General features: G+C 33.2%; 2 protein-coding genes across 8 annotated transcripts; one reads left to right on the forward strand and one right to left on the reverse strand.

Annotated features, from left to right (window-relative positions):
* Positions 1–374: 374 nt before the first annotated feature.
* LOC140871473 (ranBP2-type zinc finger protein At1g67325) lies at positions 375–4,502 on the forward strand. 3 transcript variants are annotated; one of them, XM_073274003.1, is made up of 10 exons: positions 375–507; positions 776–821; positions 1,895–2,010; positions 2,481–2,751; positions 2,910–2,977; positions 3,247–3,298; positions 3,387–3,493; positions 3,684–3,708; positions 3,821–3,997; positions 4,221–4,502. In XM_073274003.1, exons 1-10 carry the CDS (start codon positions 499–501, stop codon positions 4,283–4,285), a joined length of 936 nt encoding a protein of 311 aa, XP_073130104.1. In that variant the 5' UTR covers positions 375–498; the 3' UTR covers positions 4,286–4,502. The 3 variants fall into 3 exon arrangements, with proteins under 3 accessions (XP_073130104.1, XP_073130105.1, XP_073130103.1); XM_073274004.1 differs by having other exon boundaries at positions 3,821–3,972; XM_073274002.1 differs by lacking the exon at positions 4,221–4,502 and having other exon boundaries at positions 3,821–4,214.
* A 1,320-nt stretch (positions 4,503–5,822) lies between these two features.
* Positions 5,823–8,989, reverse strand: LOC140871472 (squamosa promoter-binding-like protein 3). 5 transcript variants are annotated; one of them, XM_073273999.1, is made up of 5 exons: positions 8,872–8,989; positions 6,934–7,651; positions 6,686–6,822; positions 6,400–6,600; positions 5,823–6,325 (listed from the first exon to the last, which is right to left on the reverse strand). In XM_073273999.1, exons 2-5 carry the CDS (start codon positions 7,611–7,613, stop codon positions 6,099–6,101), a joined length of 1,245 nt encoding a protein of 414 aa, XP_073130100.1. In that variant the 5' UTR covers positions 7,614–7,651; positions 8,872–8,989; the 3' UTR covers positions 5,823–6,098. The 5 variants fall into 5 exon arrangements, with proteins under 5 accessions (XP_073130100.1, XP_073130101.1, XP_073130102.1 ...); XM_073274000.1 differs by lacking the exon at positions 8,872–8,989 and adding an exon at positions 8,450–8,847; XM_073274001.1 differs by lacking the exon at positions 8,872–8,989 and adding an exon at positions 8,140–8,366.
* Between the last annotated feature and the right edge of the window lie 9,818 nt (positions 8,990–18,807).

The following is an 18,807-nucleotide window of genomic DNA, read 5'->3' on the forward strand; positions in this document are numbered from 1 at the left end:
ACTTAAATAATTTATACTATAGCCAATCAAATCTCAATTTTCAATAGAAAAAAAAATTTCATTTTAAATTCAAATTTTGATTCGAACCTAGCCCATTTTAGGAAAGGTAATTTTCAATACTGGTGATTTGTTTTTTTTGAGAGGATGATTTTTTTTTAAATTTTCCCTTTCTTTATAGAAATATAGACACATGTCATCGCCACGGTGTCATTTTTCGAAGTCATTACTCCGTTCATGGGCCGGCCTGTCCTATTTGACATGTCTAGATATATTACTTTTAGCAAAACCAAATAATAAGGGCCTCGAGGCCCATCTTGTTAGGGCCCGTTTTAATAGTGGGGATATCGTATATCATATTAGAAACGTTGTTAACTGGGGTGCTTGCGTTGCGTCACTTTCTTACCCTAACGTCGGGCTCGCTCGATCCCGTGGCAAAACCCTCGATACAAAGCAAGAAAATTTTCTCGTCTTCTTTAATTATTCAGATTTATTCATACAATGTCTCAGGTGATTCGATTTTTTTCTCACTTTGATTTTTTTTTCTCCCGAATCAATTTCGTTTAGTAACATTTTGTTTTGTAGAAACTGTTCGTTTAATCTATTGGTTTTGTGCTAGTTTTCGCCACTAGTTCTGATGAGTTGATTTGGTGTTTCGAATTGTTTAAATTTTTTTTTTGTGTGGATAAAATGGCTACGAGAATCTGTGTTGCGAAATTTGCCCATGGCTGCGTTGATTTCTGATAAAAAATAATAATTTTTTTGGTTATATTTACAGGTTGATAACAGAAATCCTTCAGCATCTAAGCGAGCCCGAACTGATGGTATAAGTTTTATGTCTTTGATTTGTCATGATTTTGTTTAAGGTTGTATTGGCGGACCAAAAGTGCCTGTGGAAATCCAAACAAGGCATTTCCAATATGTAGATTAGTCATTAGAGCACCTGAAGTAATTTGAACGGCGTTTATAATCTATTTTATTTTTGCATATCATACATGCACATGTTATGTTTATGCTCAGGCAGTGAGCAATTGTCTATGGTGTCTGGAAATTTGGTTCCCTTGTTATTAGTTGATATTGTTGTCAAAGAGGAGAAGTCATTATTGGATGGTTTCTCTTGTAGCGAAGTTTCATATGTTATGAATCTCCAATTGTATGTGAGTCGTGACATATTTGTTTAGAAATACAATGTTCTAAAAGGCGGTAGGTGGTAGGTGGGCAGTCACCCACCGCCTAATTATCTAATTCTTTTTGTTCATTTCGATATTTCTCCAATAATTCCTTTTTGTCGAATTCAAACTCAAAGTCCACCTGCGCACGGGTTAATATGTCAAATAATCTTTAATAAAACTTCAAAATTTTGGAAAAATAAAAATATGCTATGCATTAATCTAGGCAGCCGATTAATATAGCAACACTCAGAGGCATCAACGGTCTCAAAGGCGAAGCGGTGGGCAACCGCCTAGCCGGTTCCTTTTAGAATACTAAGAAATCTCAAAACAATTGTGAGCTGTCTGGCCAGCGTTGTCTTTTGTACAATTGAGACTCTAATGTTTGAATATATGCATGTGAGCGAGCGTAATTACTTTCTTATTCTTTGGTGGCTAACATCTACCTGTCTGAAATTTACCTTGGTTTTTTAAATGGTATCGATATAATATTCTTTGGTGGCTAATCTACCTGTCTGAAATTTACCTTGGTTTTTTAAATGGTATCGATTTAAACCCATGTAAGATTATTACCTTTAGGATAGTGTTGTGTCAATTACAACTAAATTATCTCAAAATCTATTTTTGTATCTCTGATGTGTAGTATTAGCCTTGTTGAGTAGCTGGACTAAATTTTCAGGAATGTTACAAATGATTCTGGTACTCATCAGAGCCTGTTGTGTTTTTAGGTGGCCGGAGGGAAGATGATTGGACCTGTCCTAGCTGTGGCAATGTGAATTTCTCGTTCAGAACAACTTGTAATATGCGTAACTGCACCCAGCCTAGGCCAGCTGATCACCACGCTGTAAGAACTGCATATCTGAAAGGAATCTGTGATCATATGTGTGCAGGAAGAAGAGATGATTGTCTTAGTACCATAAATTTTAGTTGATTTTTCCGTCTGGTGCACTACTTCGTACTGTTTTCTTCTTGTATCACAGCTGTATTTGGCCTTGAATTTTTTTTATTACAAAAACGTGAACACCTTCATGTTACCCCCCTCCTTTTTACCAAGAGAATAAATTCTCGTCAAATCTTTCAGTACTCTACTTCTCCGCCTGAAACAGGGTGTGCATGCAAAATAACATCGATTATTTTAGATATTCTTTCAGGCCCACATAATATCATGAACAAAATAGCTTTTTCACTATGGATTCGGTCTATGTATCTGTTGTTGCGGGGGCCAGTTTTACTCTTTTGAATTTGATTGCTTTCACTGTATCTGTAAACTTTTGTTGCCTTTATATTATTTACTTATGGAAGTATCTGTTTCAGAAATCTGCTGTCAAGCCAATGCAAGTACCTCAGGGATACTCATCTGCTGCACCCTATGTGGGCTCTGGCACACCCTCAATGTATATGGGTCTATCACCTTATGGTTCTTCTATGTTCAATGGACCATCTATGCCTCCTTATGATGTTCCATTTTCTGGGGGCTCGGCATATCATTACAACTATGGCAGTCGTCTGTCTGGTGGCAGCCCATATCGACCCTTGCATTTATCTGCCCCCCCTCCATACACTAGTGGATCATTGATGGGAAATGGTAATCTGTTTTTTTATCGGCATCCTTGTAAATTTGATAGCAACCATGATTGTATCCTCATGTGCTTGTTGTGGATTTGTTGCCCTTTTCCTTTATTTCCTTGTATTATCATGCAGTAATAGCATTCTTTGATGATTGGTGTCCTAATCATTCTCCAGGTGGAATGTATGGCGTGCCTCCGCTGATGGACCGATATGGTTTGGCTTTACCTATGAGCCCTGCCATGGTAATTTATGTTTTTGAACCATCTCTTTTACTTCTATCTACAAAAGTTATCAAGGGTTTATTATGCGACACGTGTCTGGCTAGTTTGGGCATTGGTAGACGCCTTCTATTAATAGCCATGTTGTATCGAGATCTCTCATTATGATGGTTAATAAGAGGCATGCTGGATGGTGATTTTTGTTCTGATTACCTGTTTCCTTCCTGGGTAAAAAAACCAGTGATAATACTTGTATTTTGGAAACTAAACTTTGGGATAATGATCTGTTGTAGGGGCCTAGACCTGGGTATTTCCCTGAAGATAGCTCTCAAAGGAAACCTAGTGGTATGAGATGCTCCTTGTAAATCTTGAATCTGGTTTCTGAATTAATTTTGTATTCATTTAATAACCACATGTTTTTTTATCATCTTAGATGGAACTCGTGACAGTGACTGGGCTTGCCCAAAATGTGGCAATGTCAATTTTTCGTTTAGATTGGTTTGCAACATGAGGAAGTGCAACACACCTAAACCTGGACAGGTTGAATTCCTACCTTTTGTCGCATGCTACCCATGAATGTTTGTCGTATCACCTGTTAACCTTTGAATTGCATATGTTGATACTAGAATTAGTTATCTTTTGAGTTTTGACAGGATTGGATTTATATGAATTTTTGTTCTTATTTGTATTTTTTTGGTTTCGAAAGTAACTTGGGAATTCCTTTATGCAGGGTACCAAATATAACAAAAATGCAAGTATGTATAGCATAGTTTTCCCTTTGTTCAATAAATCCAAAATAATGATTATAATAGTAATGGTAAGTAATGATTCTGTTACCCTTATGTATTGGTTAATTTTGCGATTTAGAACAAGATATGCCTGAAGGAAGTTGGAAATGCGAAAAATGCAACAACATAAACTATCCATTCAGAAGCAAGTGTAACAGACAGAATTGTGGAGCTGATAAACCCTCCGATACAGTGAACTCCCCGCCCGAGGTAGCTGGTTCAGATGATCAGGTCTGTCGTGCGCTATGTCTAATGTGTATGACTGCTCCTTCAAAATTGCTTGTTTCATCTAGTACTCTCCAGACATGTATCAAATTCGGAAACCACTCAGAGTGGCAATTTACACGCGAACACTACTTTTGTTGGCAGCTCTTGCTGAATTTTTATCTCCGGTTTATTTTGGTTCTTAAGTGTTTACTTGTACATTTTAGTTTGTTTTGTGTCCTTTCATCAATTAACTAAAGTTGTCTACTTTCCAGTGAGTACTAGGCATGTTGAGAAGGTCCAGAGTTGTCGTCCAGCGTTGCTCAGTATGGGTGTCTGAAAGTCAGTCATGTCATCTTCCTGTTGCAGCGGTTGTCAAGTTACCATGCCTTCTCCCAATTCGTGTCAAATTGTGTATTAATTCTAATGAATCCTAAGGTCTATATCCTTGTGAAGTTGCAACATGTGTCTGCAAGATTGTCTTTGCTAGATTTACATATCGGTTGCCATTCTCTAGAATTGCGTATTTAGTTTATGAAGACATGCATTTTCAGCTATATTCTGTTGGCCAATTCGGTTTGAATAGTCTCTGTTTTGTTGAAGAGTTCTTTGTTCTAGAAACAGGTCCCATCAAAGTCTTCTATAATTTTAACCAGGCCTTTCTTGTCGAGTGAAAGTTTCATGGCCATTGTATCAACAGCTGGCACTTGTTTGAACCTTCCATGTTGTCTATCTCAAACTTTTTTTAGCTCTTGTATCTTCGTGGTAGCTTTCTTGGCGTGTTTCCCCAGTTTTCATTCTGAAATGTGAATCGATCCGTTCCATGAATCGAGCTGGCTGCGCCTTATCTCTCCTTTGATTAGGAGTATAGTGAGAGTACCTCTGTTTCCATAAATAATGGTGTTGTCCAAGTATGAACTTCGAGCAGAGTTCTCTTTTGTGTCATGGGTGCCACCACTTAAATAGATCAATGCGTATAGGTGATTCAGTAAACTTTCAGGTTTATTTGTTACTTTCATGCTGGTGTCCTAATGCACGAGGGCTTCTTGAATCATACCTACTTTTTCGTACGTAAGTGAAACTTTTGGGGTGCAAAATTTATCAGTCGACGCACTTCTCGCTGTGGGGGGTTTAATATGGCCTGGTTTTTGAGGAAAATTTGATTCCTCGATGCATTTTGAATTTGGTACCATCCCATTACTTGATTACGTGGAAAATTTTGCTTTGTTTTTCAACTAATTTACTATTTGGTATTGGTTGGCAATAAATGCCCATATGGTTTCTCTGTGCCCGCTAACCTCTACTTGTTTTCCCCAACGCTTGACATGTTTTCCCCAACGCTTGATAAACAAAAATACAAAATTTCCGATTTGAATTTATTAAAAGTTTTGTTCGTGGCTGGTGGTTGTCGCAATACCCTGCATGTGAATTAAAGTCGGCTTGGCTGTATTATATTAAAGCTGGTGGAACTACCAATGTACTTGAAAGAGGAGGCCCCATTTGTTCAAAATTTTTCCCTTGCCGACATAAGCTTGATGTGTATCATACATTTATATGCCATCGTTTTTAAATTTATGGTATGGGACGCGATAGTGATTGAAATGGAAGAAGACAGGAAAGCGCAGCAGGCGTACACGTGAGAATTCATCTGTTTATTCAGTTTATTTGTAAGATATTTAATGTGGCTTAGTGTATCCGGTGTATGTTGAAAATTTTTACAGGTGGGGGTCTTCCATGATATCTTGTAAAATCACTGACATTATATTAATTTATTCCCTGAAGAGATATGAGCTTCATTCCAAGTAAATAACATTTTTAGGAGTATCTATAACACAGCTTCTCTCGCAAATTTTTTCTTCATTTTTCTTTAAAATGTATGTTAAAAAGTGAATGGCATTCTAGAGAGGAGCGGTAAATCAAGCCTTTCTCTGCTTGTAATGTAACAAGACGCGGGTTGTCTAATACAATAAAAATATTAAAAACAGAAGTCTGTTGGAATCAAACTGCTAAAGAATATGAGGCGCGAATTCCAGATGATAAAGTAAGGAACAATCCCTACAGTCGCAATTTGTTCAAGACTAACAGAGAAGCCGTAATTTAAATTCTACGGGAGGCGATGAAAAGGTTGCGATGCTTGAATATGCTGCTACCCATCAGTTCAAAACATTCGGGTAGAAGTCGGCTTCATACGGAGATCTGAAAACGGGGAATTCCTGAAAGTAGTTGGCGGGCACACGAGGATGCAGTCCGGTCATCCAGAATTCTGAAGAAGGGAGAGGCAAGGCTTCTGGTTCACCTGAACCCCACGAATTGCTTGACAGAAGAGAGAGAGCATGATGATATTCCGGTGCAGCATCTGTGTGGGAAGTGATCTTGGAACCTGAATTATTGAAACTGCATAAATTATGTGAACATCATTCATTATAGTCTGGCCCGTGAAACAGGAAAACCAACCTGAATTCAAAAACCCTGAAGTGGAATTCTTGGGGGCGCTACCGTGTAGAGCATCAGTGCCTCCGTCTCCAAGAGACTTGGAAGCATATCCTTTAGTGATGGTGAACTCCGAGCTATCCCCCATGGAATTTGCAGGGATTCTAGGATTAATAAATGGGGCACTGTTCAGTAGAAAACTTACCTGTTGCCTTCTGTCTGTGCCTGGAAATCGAAATCAAACAGAACCCTATTAATTGAGCAAATTTTTGACAGAATTCAAAACATAAAGTTTTAAGTACACCATTACCATGAAACGGGGATGAGAGCCTAGCTGAATCAAATCGGACGGTTTCGTGCTGTGGCTTGCGGCGCCTAGCGTTATGATCAGAAAGCCTTCTTCGACAACTGCGTTTCTTTTCATCAAATTCAGACAAACTATGGAACCTGCAAACAGAAACAAGAATTCTACACTTTAAAAAATCTTCCCACATTCGCTACACAAAACATGTGCAAGAAACTGACGAGAGACATTTTGGGATATGGAAGTTATTGTACCTGCTACACTGCTGGCAAAATCGACGTTCATGGCCTCCAACATAAACCTTAGGGCATTTGGAATGGCTTTCACAAACCCTATGCTTTTGGTGATATTCTTTAGCCATCGAGAGATCAAGATTGCAGTCCTCGACTTGACAACGCGGTATTGGAGCATTCTGGCCAGAAAATTTAGTTTTCTTGGGTATGGCTTTATTACTGGATGGAGAAGGCATCGAAGATAAGGATGCGATCTTACCATTTCCTCCACCTCCACTATTCTCAAAATAAGTCCGTTTTCCGAGTTTCAGACCAATCAAAGGTTCCACAGAGCCAACTGTAGCTCCCATAGGTGGAGAAATCCCAGAAACCCCGGCTACTTTCATTTCCATTTTCTGGCTAAAGTTTCCATTAGAACAATCAAATTTCATGAACCTGAAGCTATCCTTCGTAGAAGAGTCGGTAGAAGCAGATGCGGAGCTCTTTGCTGAGGATCCATGACCACCATCAGAGCCAGATGCAACACTATTCCCCCCGCCCCATGAGAGATTGAATGATCCAGCATCGATTTCTCCATCATCAACAATCATCCAATCTGCTAATTGGAGCTTCTTGGGACTGTCAATTGGTTTCGAACAAAAAGCAGCAAAGTTCTCGCAATCCCACTTAGTATTCCAATCCATCTCAGAACAATAGCTCATCAATCAGTTTACTTCTTGTACATGGAGAGCATTATAAACTGACTCATGATCAGAGAATGAAAATTAGAGCACGATCAGAAAATGCTCAAAAAGTATGAGACAAAGCAATAATTCGCATAACTAACACGACACTGAGATACAATATTTTTGGAAGCATGACTTATTAAAAAGGAGATTCAAGAAATTATCAGGTAACTTTTACTCTCGAAACACACGATTTAACGGATAAGTAGCAAGAAAAATCAACACTCACCATACATAAAACCACAGGTTCTATTAAACACCATCATAATCAAACAAAAATCAACTAACAAATTCCACAATTCAAAGTGACCAAATAAATAAATAACTCCAGAATCGATGGAATGCAAAAATACTCCAGCCACCTTCTCTCTGTTTGTTTGTATATGTGTGTGTGTGTGTGTGTCGCTGATGGCATACCTTATCATTTAAAGCAGAGCATTTCTTGTTTTGATAATAGGTACGCCAAATGAAATAATGCTTGAAAGTTGGGAAAGAATTTTACCATTCACTGTGTATCAAGTAACATCTTATATACAGTAAAGGAACTGTGTCATTCTTTCTAGCACGAGAGCGATTGATTAAGACCCACCAAAACCACAGAAGAATAGAAAAAAAAAAATAAATAACGAAGAAGCTTATCTTCGTCCATTAAAGTAATCAAAAAAGATGAAACTATGAGTCCAACAACATACGTCAAAGTCCCCCCCACCACTAAATCTGATTAACAGTTAAATACAAAGAAAATAAATGGCTAAAAAACAAGGTGTTTGTCTATAACATTAATTAACTCACTTAATAAGAAAGATATATACCAATAAAATAAAAATGGTCCCCCCACCTAGGGTTTGTTAGTGGAATCAGGCAACCTAAAAATAGAAGGAAAAGCTTTTCAGTTCCACGCAGAATGTCTTTTCGGAACGATAAACAAAACAAAAACACCATTAAAGGACACCGTTGCCACAAAACCCACAAGCTCAACTACGTGGAAACACCTCAGACACCACCATCACCACCAAAAACAGAAAAACAAAAAATAAAATCCAAAGAACAAATTTTTCCCCTTTTCACAGAAAACCCTTCATTAAGAACCGAATTTATCTCCATCCTCGAAAAAAAACAAAACCATTTCATTTCCCCATTATCATCACGGCAACAGAGGGGTTAGTTAATCGGCTGTACACGAATATAAAAAGCGAACAGACAGATTAAACGAAAAGGAGAAGAGAATTTTTACCCGATAAGGTATGGGAATGGATTAGAATAATAAAAAAAAAATTAAAAAAAGGGAAGCGAGAACCAAAATCTGCGAAGGCAAGGGGAAAAGGAGAATGTGCAAAATGATTTGCTTTACCAAATGAAGAAAGTGAGAGTGAGTGAAAATATAATGCGAGTGAGGGTGTGAGCTGTGTTTTTACTGTGGGGACCATTTCATATTAATTAATAACAATAAAGAACATGTCTTGTTATTTTGACACACACATAAATATTCAATTATAATAACAAATTTATTCATCATAATAAATTCTCTTTAAAAATCCACACTGAACCCGTATTTTAATATTTTTTATCCAGTAAAATAAAACCCAATTTGTAAATATTAGTTGATTACATTTTTTTTTTTACTATTTTCATGTTAAAGTATTAATTTTATTTAAAAACTATTATTTATGTTATAAATTTTGTGGAGAAAAATGAGAAAGAAAATCAAAGACTACAGAAATACAATAGAGAAAAAGATGAGTGGAATCAATTAATTCTCATTTCAACTATACACCTCTATTTATAGGGTAGAGGAAATGTTACACAAAAAGAATTATACAATCAAACCAATCACCTAAATATCATCTATATATAACACTCCCCCTTAGATGATTGGTGGAGATTCTAATGTTGCCTCGTTAAAATCTTGTCAGTAAAACCCAGTGAAAAAAACCTGAACGAAGGAAAAAAAGTACAACATTTGATACTTCCCCTGATTTCAATCACCGAATGTCCTTTGATTGATGCATCTCTATCTTGTGCACCAATTTCTTGAATATTGATGTTGGTAATGCTTTTGTGAATAAATCAGCTACATTGTCATTGGAGCGAATTTGTTAGACATCGATATCACCTTTCTTTTGAATTTCATGCATGTAGAAGAACTTTGGCGAAATATGTTTCGTTCGATCGTCTTTAATATATCCTTTCTTTAATTGTGCAATGCAAGCAATATTTATCTTCGAATATAGTCGTCAGAATATCTCTCGTTGTTGGTAGTCCACATGATTCTTGAATATGTTGTGTTGCGGACCTCAACCACACACATTCTCGGCTTGCTTCATGCATTGCAATGATCTCTGAGTGATTTGATGATGTCACTGTTAAATTTTGCTTTGTCGACTTCCATGATATAGTAGTGCCCCCTCGTGTAAACACATAACCTGTTTGGGATTTGGCTTTATGTGGATCTGAGAGATAACCTGCATCTGCATATCCTAATAAAGAAAAATTTGATTTTTTCGAATAAAACAAACATATGTCAGTTGTACCACGAAGGTAACGAAAAATGTATTTTACACCATTCCAATATCTTCGGGTTGAAGAAGAACTATATCTCGCTAGAAGGTTAACAAAAAAAGATATATCTGATCGGGTACAATTTGCAAGATATGATAATGCACCAATTGCACTCAGATATGGTACTTTTGGACCAATGATATTATCTCCATCTTCAAGTGGACTAAAAGGATCTTTCTTAGTGTCAAGTGATCTAACAACCATTGGTGATGCTAATGGATGTGCTTTATCCATGTAAAATCGTTTTAATATTTTTTATGCGTATGAGGATTGATGAACAAATATTCCTTCTTGTAAATGTTCAATTTTCAAGCAAAGACAAAATTTTGTCTTTCTCAAATCTTTCATCTCAAATTCACTTTTTAAATAATTTGCAGTTTTGGTATGTTCTTTGGGAGTTCCTATGAGATTTAGATCATCCACATATACTGCCACGATTGCAAAACCTTCATCCGTATTTTTCGTAAAAACGCATGGACAAATAGCATCGTTTGTGTAACCTTCTTGTAATAAATACTCACTAAGGCGATTGTACAACATGCGCCTGGATTTTTTTAATCCATATAATGACTTTTGCAGTTTTATTGAGAACATGGTCTTAGGGATTGTATCACTTGCTTCTGATGGCTTAAATCCTTCAGGGATTTTCATGTATATGTCGTTATCAAGTGAACCATATAAATATGCAGTAACCACATCCATAAGTCGCATGTCCAATTTTTCTGATACAACCAAGCTAATCAAGAATCGAAAAGTGGTGCCATCCATTACAGGTGAGTAAGTTTCCTCATAGTCAATTCCAGGTCTCTGAGAGAAACCTTGGGCTACAAGTCTGGCTTTATATCTTACAATTTCGCCATTTTCATTTCTTTTTCGTACGAACACCCATTTGTATCCTACAGGGATTATATTTTTAGGTGTTTGAACTAAGGGCCCAAACACTTTACGTTTCTCTAAAGAATCTAATTCAGTTTGTATAGCTGCCTTCCACTTTGGCCAATCATTTCTTTGTTGGCAATTTTTAACAGATTGTTGTTCGGGATCATCATTGCCTTGCATAATATCAAGGACTGCGTTTAAAGTGAAAACATCATCGATGTTTGTATTACTTCGATCCCATATTTTACGAGATATCAAATAATTTGTCGAAATCTCAATATTTTCATGTGATTGTGATTCTTCATGAATCATGTTTTCCACATCTGTTTCATTTATTTCTCTTGTTGTATCATGTAAAGTTGCTTATTCTGGAGCTGTAACTGCGTCTTTATCTTGCATATTTCTTTTTCTAGGTACTGTATCCTTCGAACCAATTGGTCGACCACGCTTCTGGCGTATTTTAGATTCGTTTGCGGGTAAAGTATTACATGATCCTACATGGACATCAATCTTTACTGGAGTATTCTCTACTTGTGTGTATGATTTTGTCACATTTTTTGTATTAACAAAAGCATCGGGTAATTGATTTGCAATTCTTGGCAAATGAATAATTCTTTCAATTTCTTGCTCACATTGATTGTTTCGAGGATCATAATGAGATAATATTTTCTCATTCCAACAAATTTTTCGTTGTTCCTCAGGATACAACTTTGCTCCCCCTAGAGTTGGAAAATCAGTTTCATCAAAGTGGCAGTCTGCAAATCTTGCAGTAAATAAATCATCTGTTAAAGGCTCCAAATATCTAATGATAGATGGTGAATCATATCCCACGTAAATTCTAATTCTACGTTGTGGACCAATTTGGTCCGTTGTGTAGGTGGAATAGGGACTTGTACCGCACAACCAAATACTCGAAAATGAGAAACTTCAGGTTCTTGACCATATGCAAGTTGCAAAGGTGAGTATTGGTGGTAATTAGTTGGTCTCACACGAATCAATGATGCAACGTGTATTATAGCATGACCCCAAGCTGCAGATGGTAGTTTTGTTTTCATGAGTAGCGGTCTAGCAATCAATTGAAATCGTTTAATAAATGATTCTGCAAGACAACTGAATGCTCAACTGAAATCCCGATCGACATACAAAATTCATCAAATGCTTGTGATTTGAATTCAACAGCATTATCAAGACGAATTGCCTTGATTGAGTGATCAGGAAACTGAGCTTGTAATTTAATTATTTGCCCAAGTAATATAGAAAAAGCTATATTTCGAGATGCTAACAAACTAACATGTGACCACCTAGTTGAGACATCAATCAATGCCATGAAGTATCAAAATGGCCCACATGATGGGTGTATAGGCCCACAAATATCCCCATGAATTCTTTGTAAGAAGGTTAAAATTTCAATATCAACCTTTGTTGGGGAAAGTCTTATAATTAATTTTTCTTGTAAACAAGCCACACATGAAAAATCATCATGTAAGAGAATCTTCTGGTTCTTTAAGGGATGTCCACGAGAATTATTTATTATTCTTCACATCATTGAACTCCCAGGGTGACCAAGTCGGTCGTGCCATAATACAAAATCTTTCTTGTCAACAAACTTGTTGTTTGTGACTGTATTTGCTTCAATTGATTTTATTATTGTGTAATACATCCCAGAGGGAAGTACACATAATCTTTCTTTTATCTTCTTTTGGCTAGATATAATGGATGTAATGCAAAGATATTCAAAATTATTTGCATTCAATGTTTCAATATGATATCCATTTTGGCGGATATCTTTAAAGCTAAGAAAATTTCTACTGGATTTGCTTGCATATAGTGCATTTTCAATATACAGGCTTGTCTCATTTGGTAAAATGACTTTTGCCTTACCATGAACTTCAATAATTTTTTATGCACCCGAGATATTTATAACATTATTTTCAGCTAATGTTAATTCCAAAAAATACCTTTTGTTTTGAAGGATGGTGTGTGTTGTACCACTATCAGCTAGACATTCATCATGATATTTCTTCATTAATCTAAAAATAAATGTATAATTTAGATAAGTTATAGCTCAAAGATAATTACATCCAAGACATATATAATTTAATTATGCAACAAAATAATATAACTTATATAATTATTTTTATGAAGGATGTGAATATCTAAAAGATTAAATAATGATCTACCCAAAAAAATAATAAGTTAAATTTATCTAAGGTATAAATCATGATTTGTGCAAAAAAAATATAAATAAACATGGTATCATGTAGAATATGAAAATATATATAAACTTGTCATGTTGCTATAGTTATTAATCCATCAAATATAATATATTAGCAACTTGTTAAATCAAAAAATTTAAGAATGCAAATAATAAGAAAGCATGTCAAGATATGATGAGGAAATTTAAATTAAACAAGAATATATTTATAATTCATATTGAATTAATATTATTTAAGAATATTGACAAATATTGAATCTTTAATCAAAATTCTGCAGGAATATTGATATATATTAGATCTCGAATCAATATTATTTGTTAATATTGATAAATATTATATATTTTTGGCGATCTAATATCAAAGTCATTATCGTTTTGGCAATCTTCAAAATTCTTATAGAATTTTGGCGAATATCGGAAGATTTGATTCTTCATAAATATTGACAAATTTTATATCTTGGATCAATATTCCATCAAAAAATATTGATAGTTATACCAAAATATGGACAAATCTTAAATTTTGAATCAATATTCTTCAGGAATACAAACAATCTCTTATTTAAATATTAAATCATAAGTTGCTATTTTTTTAAAATCAAATCAATATTCTTCCGAAATATTGTTGAATATTAATATATCATTCTATCAAATCAATATTCTTCAGAAATATTGTCAAATCTTAAATTATCTATTAATATCGATAATTTTTATATCTTGTATCAATATTCTTCGGGAATATTGATAAATATTGTATCCTTAGATCTATCAAATATCAATATAAAATCATGTTGTGTTTCATCAAGAACATCAATACAAAATCAAACGCTGTGCTTCTTCAGGAGCATCAATGATTAACTAGAAGTATACACATAAAAGTAAAATTTATGCGATTTCGAGGAGCATCAATATAAGATCGAAATATTGTGCTTCTTCGAGAGCATTCATACGAAGATAATAATATATATATTTTTCCTACCTTGAAGAGCACTCGTGCTGATAACGTGTTATAAATTTAGTGGAGAAAAAGGAGGAAGATAATCAAAGACTAGAAAAATACAATAGAGAAAAGATGAGTGAAATCAATTAATTCTCATCTCAACTATACACTTCTATTTATAGGGTAGAGGGAATGTTACACAAAAAGAATTATACAATCAAATCAATCACCTAAATATCATTTATATATAACAATTTATAAATTATTAATTATATTTTGATTTGTAACAGATGAATCTAACTTACCTTTTCTTTTTCTTTTCTTTTTTTTTTCCCAAAAAAATTGTGTGAAATTGAGAGAAGAAGATGTAATAGCATGCAAATCATATAAAGGTTTCGTTTGAACATGTATTTTAAAAATGTTTTTAGTGTTTAATAATTGAAAAAAAAATTAAAGTATGTGTTTGGATAGATTTTTGTAAAATATTTTGGATTTCTAAATATCGTTATTCAAGTATAGTTTTTAAAGAACAAATGAGAGATGTTTTTATAATTAAACTATGAAAAACAGAGATGAACAACATTACCGTTGAAATGTTAAAATGTTTTTTATAGAATAATTGTCCAAACATATATTTATTCTTAAAACAATTTTTAAAATATTTTTTTAAAAAAATTTAAAAAAACACTTTTATAAAAACATTTTATAAATATATCTGCCAATGAGACCAAAAGGTGCAAAACAACTTATGTATAATAAACTCTTTCAAAGAGGTGAACTCTTGGCCGCTGACGTTTATCTATTTGTTCACCAGCTCAGACTTGATACATAATCTATTTGGCCGCTGACGTTTATCTATTTGGTTAAATTGATTAATTTTTATAATAGCAAGCTGGAACGTCTCTCTTGATAAATAAGAGAGATAGACACACATAATAAGAGGCATGACGAGTGATGTCCAATGGATTTCCAAGCTTTCTCGGATGATATTTAATAAGATATTTTATATATTAGAATTTTAAAACCTTTTTTTGAAGAAAAAATTGCATTAATCTAAATTATCCGCAGATACAACTTCTTGTACGTAAATATACAAACATCAATCCATTCCATGGATTATGAACTTGAGCATGCGAATTTTGCCATGATAAAGTCCAGTAAATTATCTAGCGTCCAGAATTGTAAGCCTGTAGTTTGATCATGAATCTGTACTGCTCCACTTGGCCCAAAAAAATCCGAATCTGAAGTATCAAGTAACTGATTGAACAACAGCCACTGAATCAAAGAATATCCCAATAATTACCTTAGAGATATTGAGTCTTTTACAGCTAGAATATATAATAAACCGTGCAATAAGGCCCACTAAGCCTCATAAATAAAATTACCCTCTAAGCCTCAACATCCAACCGAAACTGTCCTTGTCGAGGTTTCATCTGCAGACACCATTTGGTTTGAGTGATAGGATAAGTAATCTATAGATAAGTAATATAATGTAAATTAAAAATAAATAAGAAAAAATAGTTAATACATTATTTGATTTGATGGAGAGATTATAATTTATTTGATTTAATTGATGTAAAATTATTAATTTATAAATAAATAAATAATATGACGAAGATAAAGCGAAATTAATTGGGATAAGTTATACATAGATTAATAATATATCAAACCAAACAATGCCGATCATAACCATGAGATGTCATTAATAATTAAACTCAGCAAACAACAAGGAAGCATGCCCACTTAACATGCATAGGCAATTCGTCAATAAAGACTCATCATGCTTTCGCCGACAAAGTTCACCCCAAACCGCCGTCGAGCTAGCTTCTACCTGAGGCAAGTCCCGGAATCCATGCATCCTTAAAAGCTGCAATATTCTTACCATCACCCATGCACTCTCCATCCAATCCCTTTACCAATAAGCTCCCTATCAATTTATGCAATTGCAAGTGTGATTGTGGTATATTTCAAATACACCCAAACTTGTATTGCTTGAAATCCATCCGCAAGTTAATTCTCAAATCAAATCTCGTTCAATCTAAATAAAATCAATCAATTCAAATGCAACCTCATATATATTCGTCGTTCAGAGTCAAGTTATTTCTAAAATAATAGACTTATAGCAATTTATGCATATATTTTTATTATATGTGATGTATTTATTATGTAATCCAATCAGATTAAAACAAAGATGAATGAGGGTGAAGCGCAGTTTTATGGGATTATGTGATTCATTTGGTTATCATTCTGCGACGCATTACCTTAGTCGCGTCGCCACAAGACACAAAAAAACGGGAACATTTGGTGACGCAGATAATATTAATCGTTGCCAAAAGGGTACATTCAGCGACGCTTACCGCGCAACACGTTGCGAAAAGTCATGATTCTTGTGGTGCCAATTCGAAATTAGAACTTGCTTTAATTATAAATAAATCAATAGATGATATAATCTAAAATTATTTAAATTAGTTAGTTGAAACCAAATCGATCACACTTTTGTCTCCAATATAGTGAACATCAAGTAAAAAGAAGATAATTGGCCAAAGCCTAAACTTATAAAAACAACTTTATAAATTTATAAATTATATAAGTGGTTTTAAAAGCTTAAGTATTTTCTCACAAAAGCTCATAATTGTAAGTTTATATTTTCAAAATAATTTGTTCATGTATTTATTAAAAAAAACAAGACAATGAATTTTAAACATGTTGATGTGTTTTATATTATAAGAGTTTTTAATATGAAAATTATCATACCCGACCTAACATTATAAAAAAAATACAATAATTAATTTAACACATTAATTATTAAATATAATTATAATAATTATTAAAAATAATATTATATATTAATATTTATATTCATAATATTTTAATAATCAATATAGTAGTAAATAATAATTATAATTTTATATTAGTAATAATATGATAAAATAATTATTATAGTAATATAATTAATTAAATATGTATAAACTAATTATAATCATAATCATAAATGAATATATAGTCACTTAATTTAATTGAAAAATTAATAATATTAATATTAATAATGATATTATTCATAATACTAATATAAATATAATAATAATAATAATTATTATTTGAAATTAACTTGTATGATATATTATACCAGGGTAGATTTGAGATAATATTAAAATTGATAAAGAGATGTTTCAGAAAGACTTTATAAAATACTTTAAAACAATTTATAAATAGTCAAACGACTTATTTTGACAGCATATATATTTTTTAATAAAAAATGTTTCCAAACAAAAAGTTGAAGACACCATTTTTAGTTAAAAAATAAGTTGATTATTAAAAACAGATTTTTTTAATTCCTTTTTCATTTCTTCCCGTACCAATAATTGAACACAAAAACTCAAGTGAGATGGTTTGAAAGTTTAATTTTGTAAGACAAATCTCTTACTTGTGTCACTCATTAAAAATATTACTTTTTATTCCAAAAAATTTAATTTTTATTTTAAATATGAACATAAATTACCCATCTCACGTTATAAAGATCCGTGAGACAATCTCACAAGATACAAAATCATAATTGAAATAAAATTAGACTATCATTGTATCTCCTTTCATGTTTCATTCCAATGTTTGATTCAATTAGTTACTGTTTGATTTATATGTGAATGTGTTATAGTTGGTACCACACGAAATTGAAAGGTGGAAGAGGGGGTCCAAAGTATAAAAAATAAGGAGGATAAAAAAAATAAACAGAGTTATTTTGAGAATTCTAAAAATTATACCGATCACCATTTTGTTTATATTATGCCTAAAATATTATATAGCAGTATACTAGTATTAGTATATCATAATTTTTTTTTGTCGATAATGATTGTTAACTATTAATTTTTTGCATGTATTTTTTTATTATTAATATTGTTTTTAAAGTCTAAGAGATAAATTGATAATCATCATTTTGAAAATAATTGTAAAACTTTATGGTACCGTACATGATATATATATATATATGTATGTATAAATTAAAAAAATTTTATATACTATGAAATTTGTTGATATCGTTCTGAAAAATAAATCGTGTTTTCAAGTTCAATAAATCTTGCTTAAAATAAAAATCTAATGACTCTAACGTGCATAAAATATTTGAACAAAGAATGCAACCTTACAGACAATGTTTGGCTCTTATACGGGCACGCCAAAAACTACTACTTACAAAAAAATCTTGCGCGACAATTAAAATCTTAAAAAGGCAGACGAAACGTGAGTTTCGATAAAATAAACTTAGGACGAAAAATAATTTACAAGAGTTCGTGAAACTGAACATCAAATTCTCATAATGAACTAAACAACATAAAAACTTAAAAACTTAAAATCATTAAAACTTATCATCATGAAGCCGTCAATGAAAATACTAACTCTAAAATTTTATTTAATACTGGCTTTTAAAGGTCACACATAAAATAATGTAACAACAAAATATTAGTAAACATATGCAAAAATTTTCGCTTTAAAACGTTAGAGCTTCGAAATCAGTCGTGACATGTAATACCTTCACCTCTTAGACTCTTCAGTCTTTCCACCAAATCTTTTAATTCACTTACATCTCA

This window comes from Henckelia pumila, unplaced genomic scaffold (genome assembly GCF_033568475.1).
Source record: "Henckelia pumila isolate YLH828 unplaced genomic scaffold, ASM3356847v2 CTG_461:::fragment_3, whole genome shotgun sequence".
NCBI lineage: Eukaryota > Viridiplantae > Streptophyta > Magnoliopsida > Lamiales > Gesneriaceae > Henckelia > Henckelia pumila.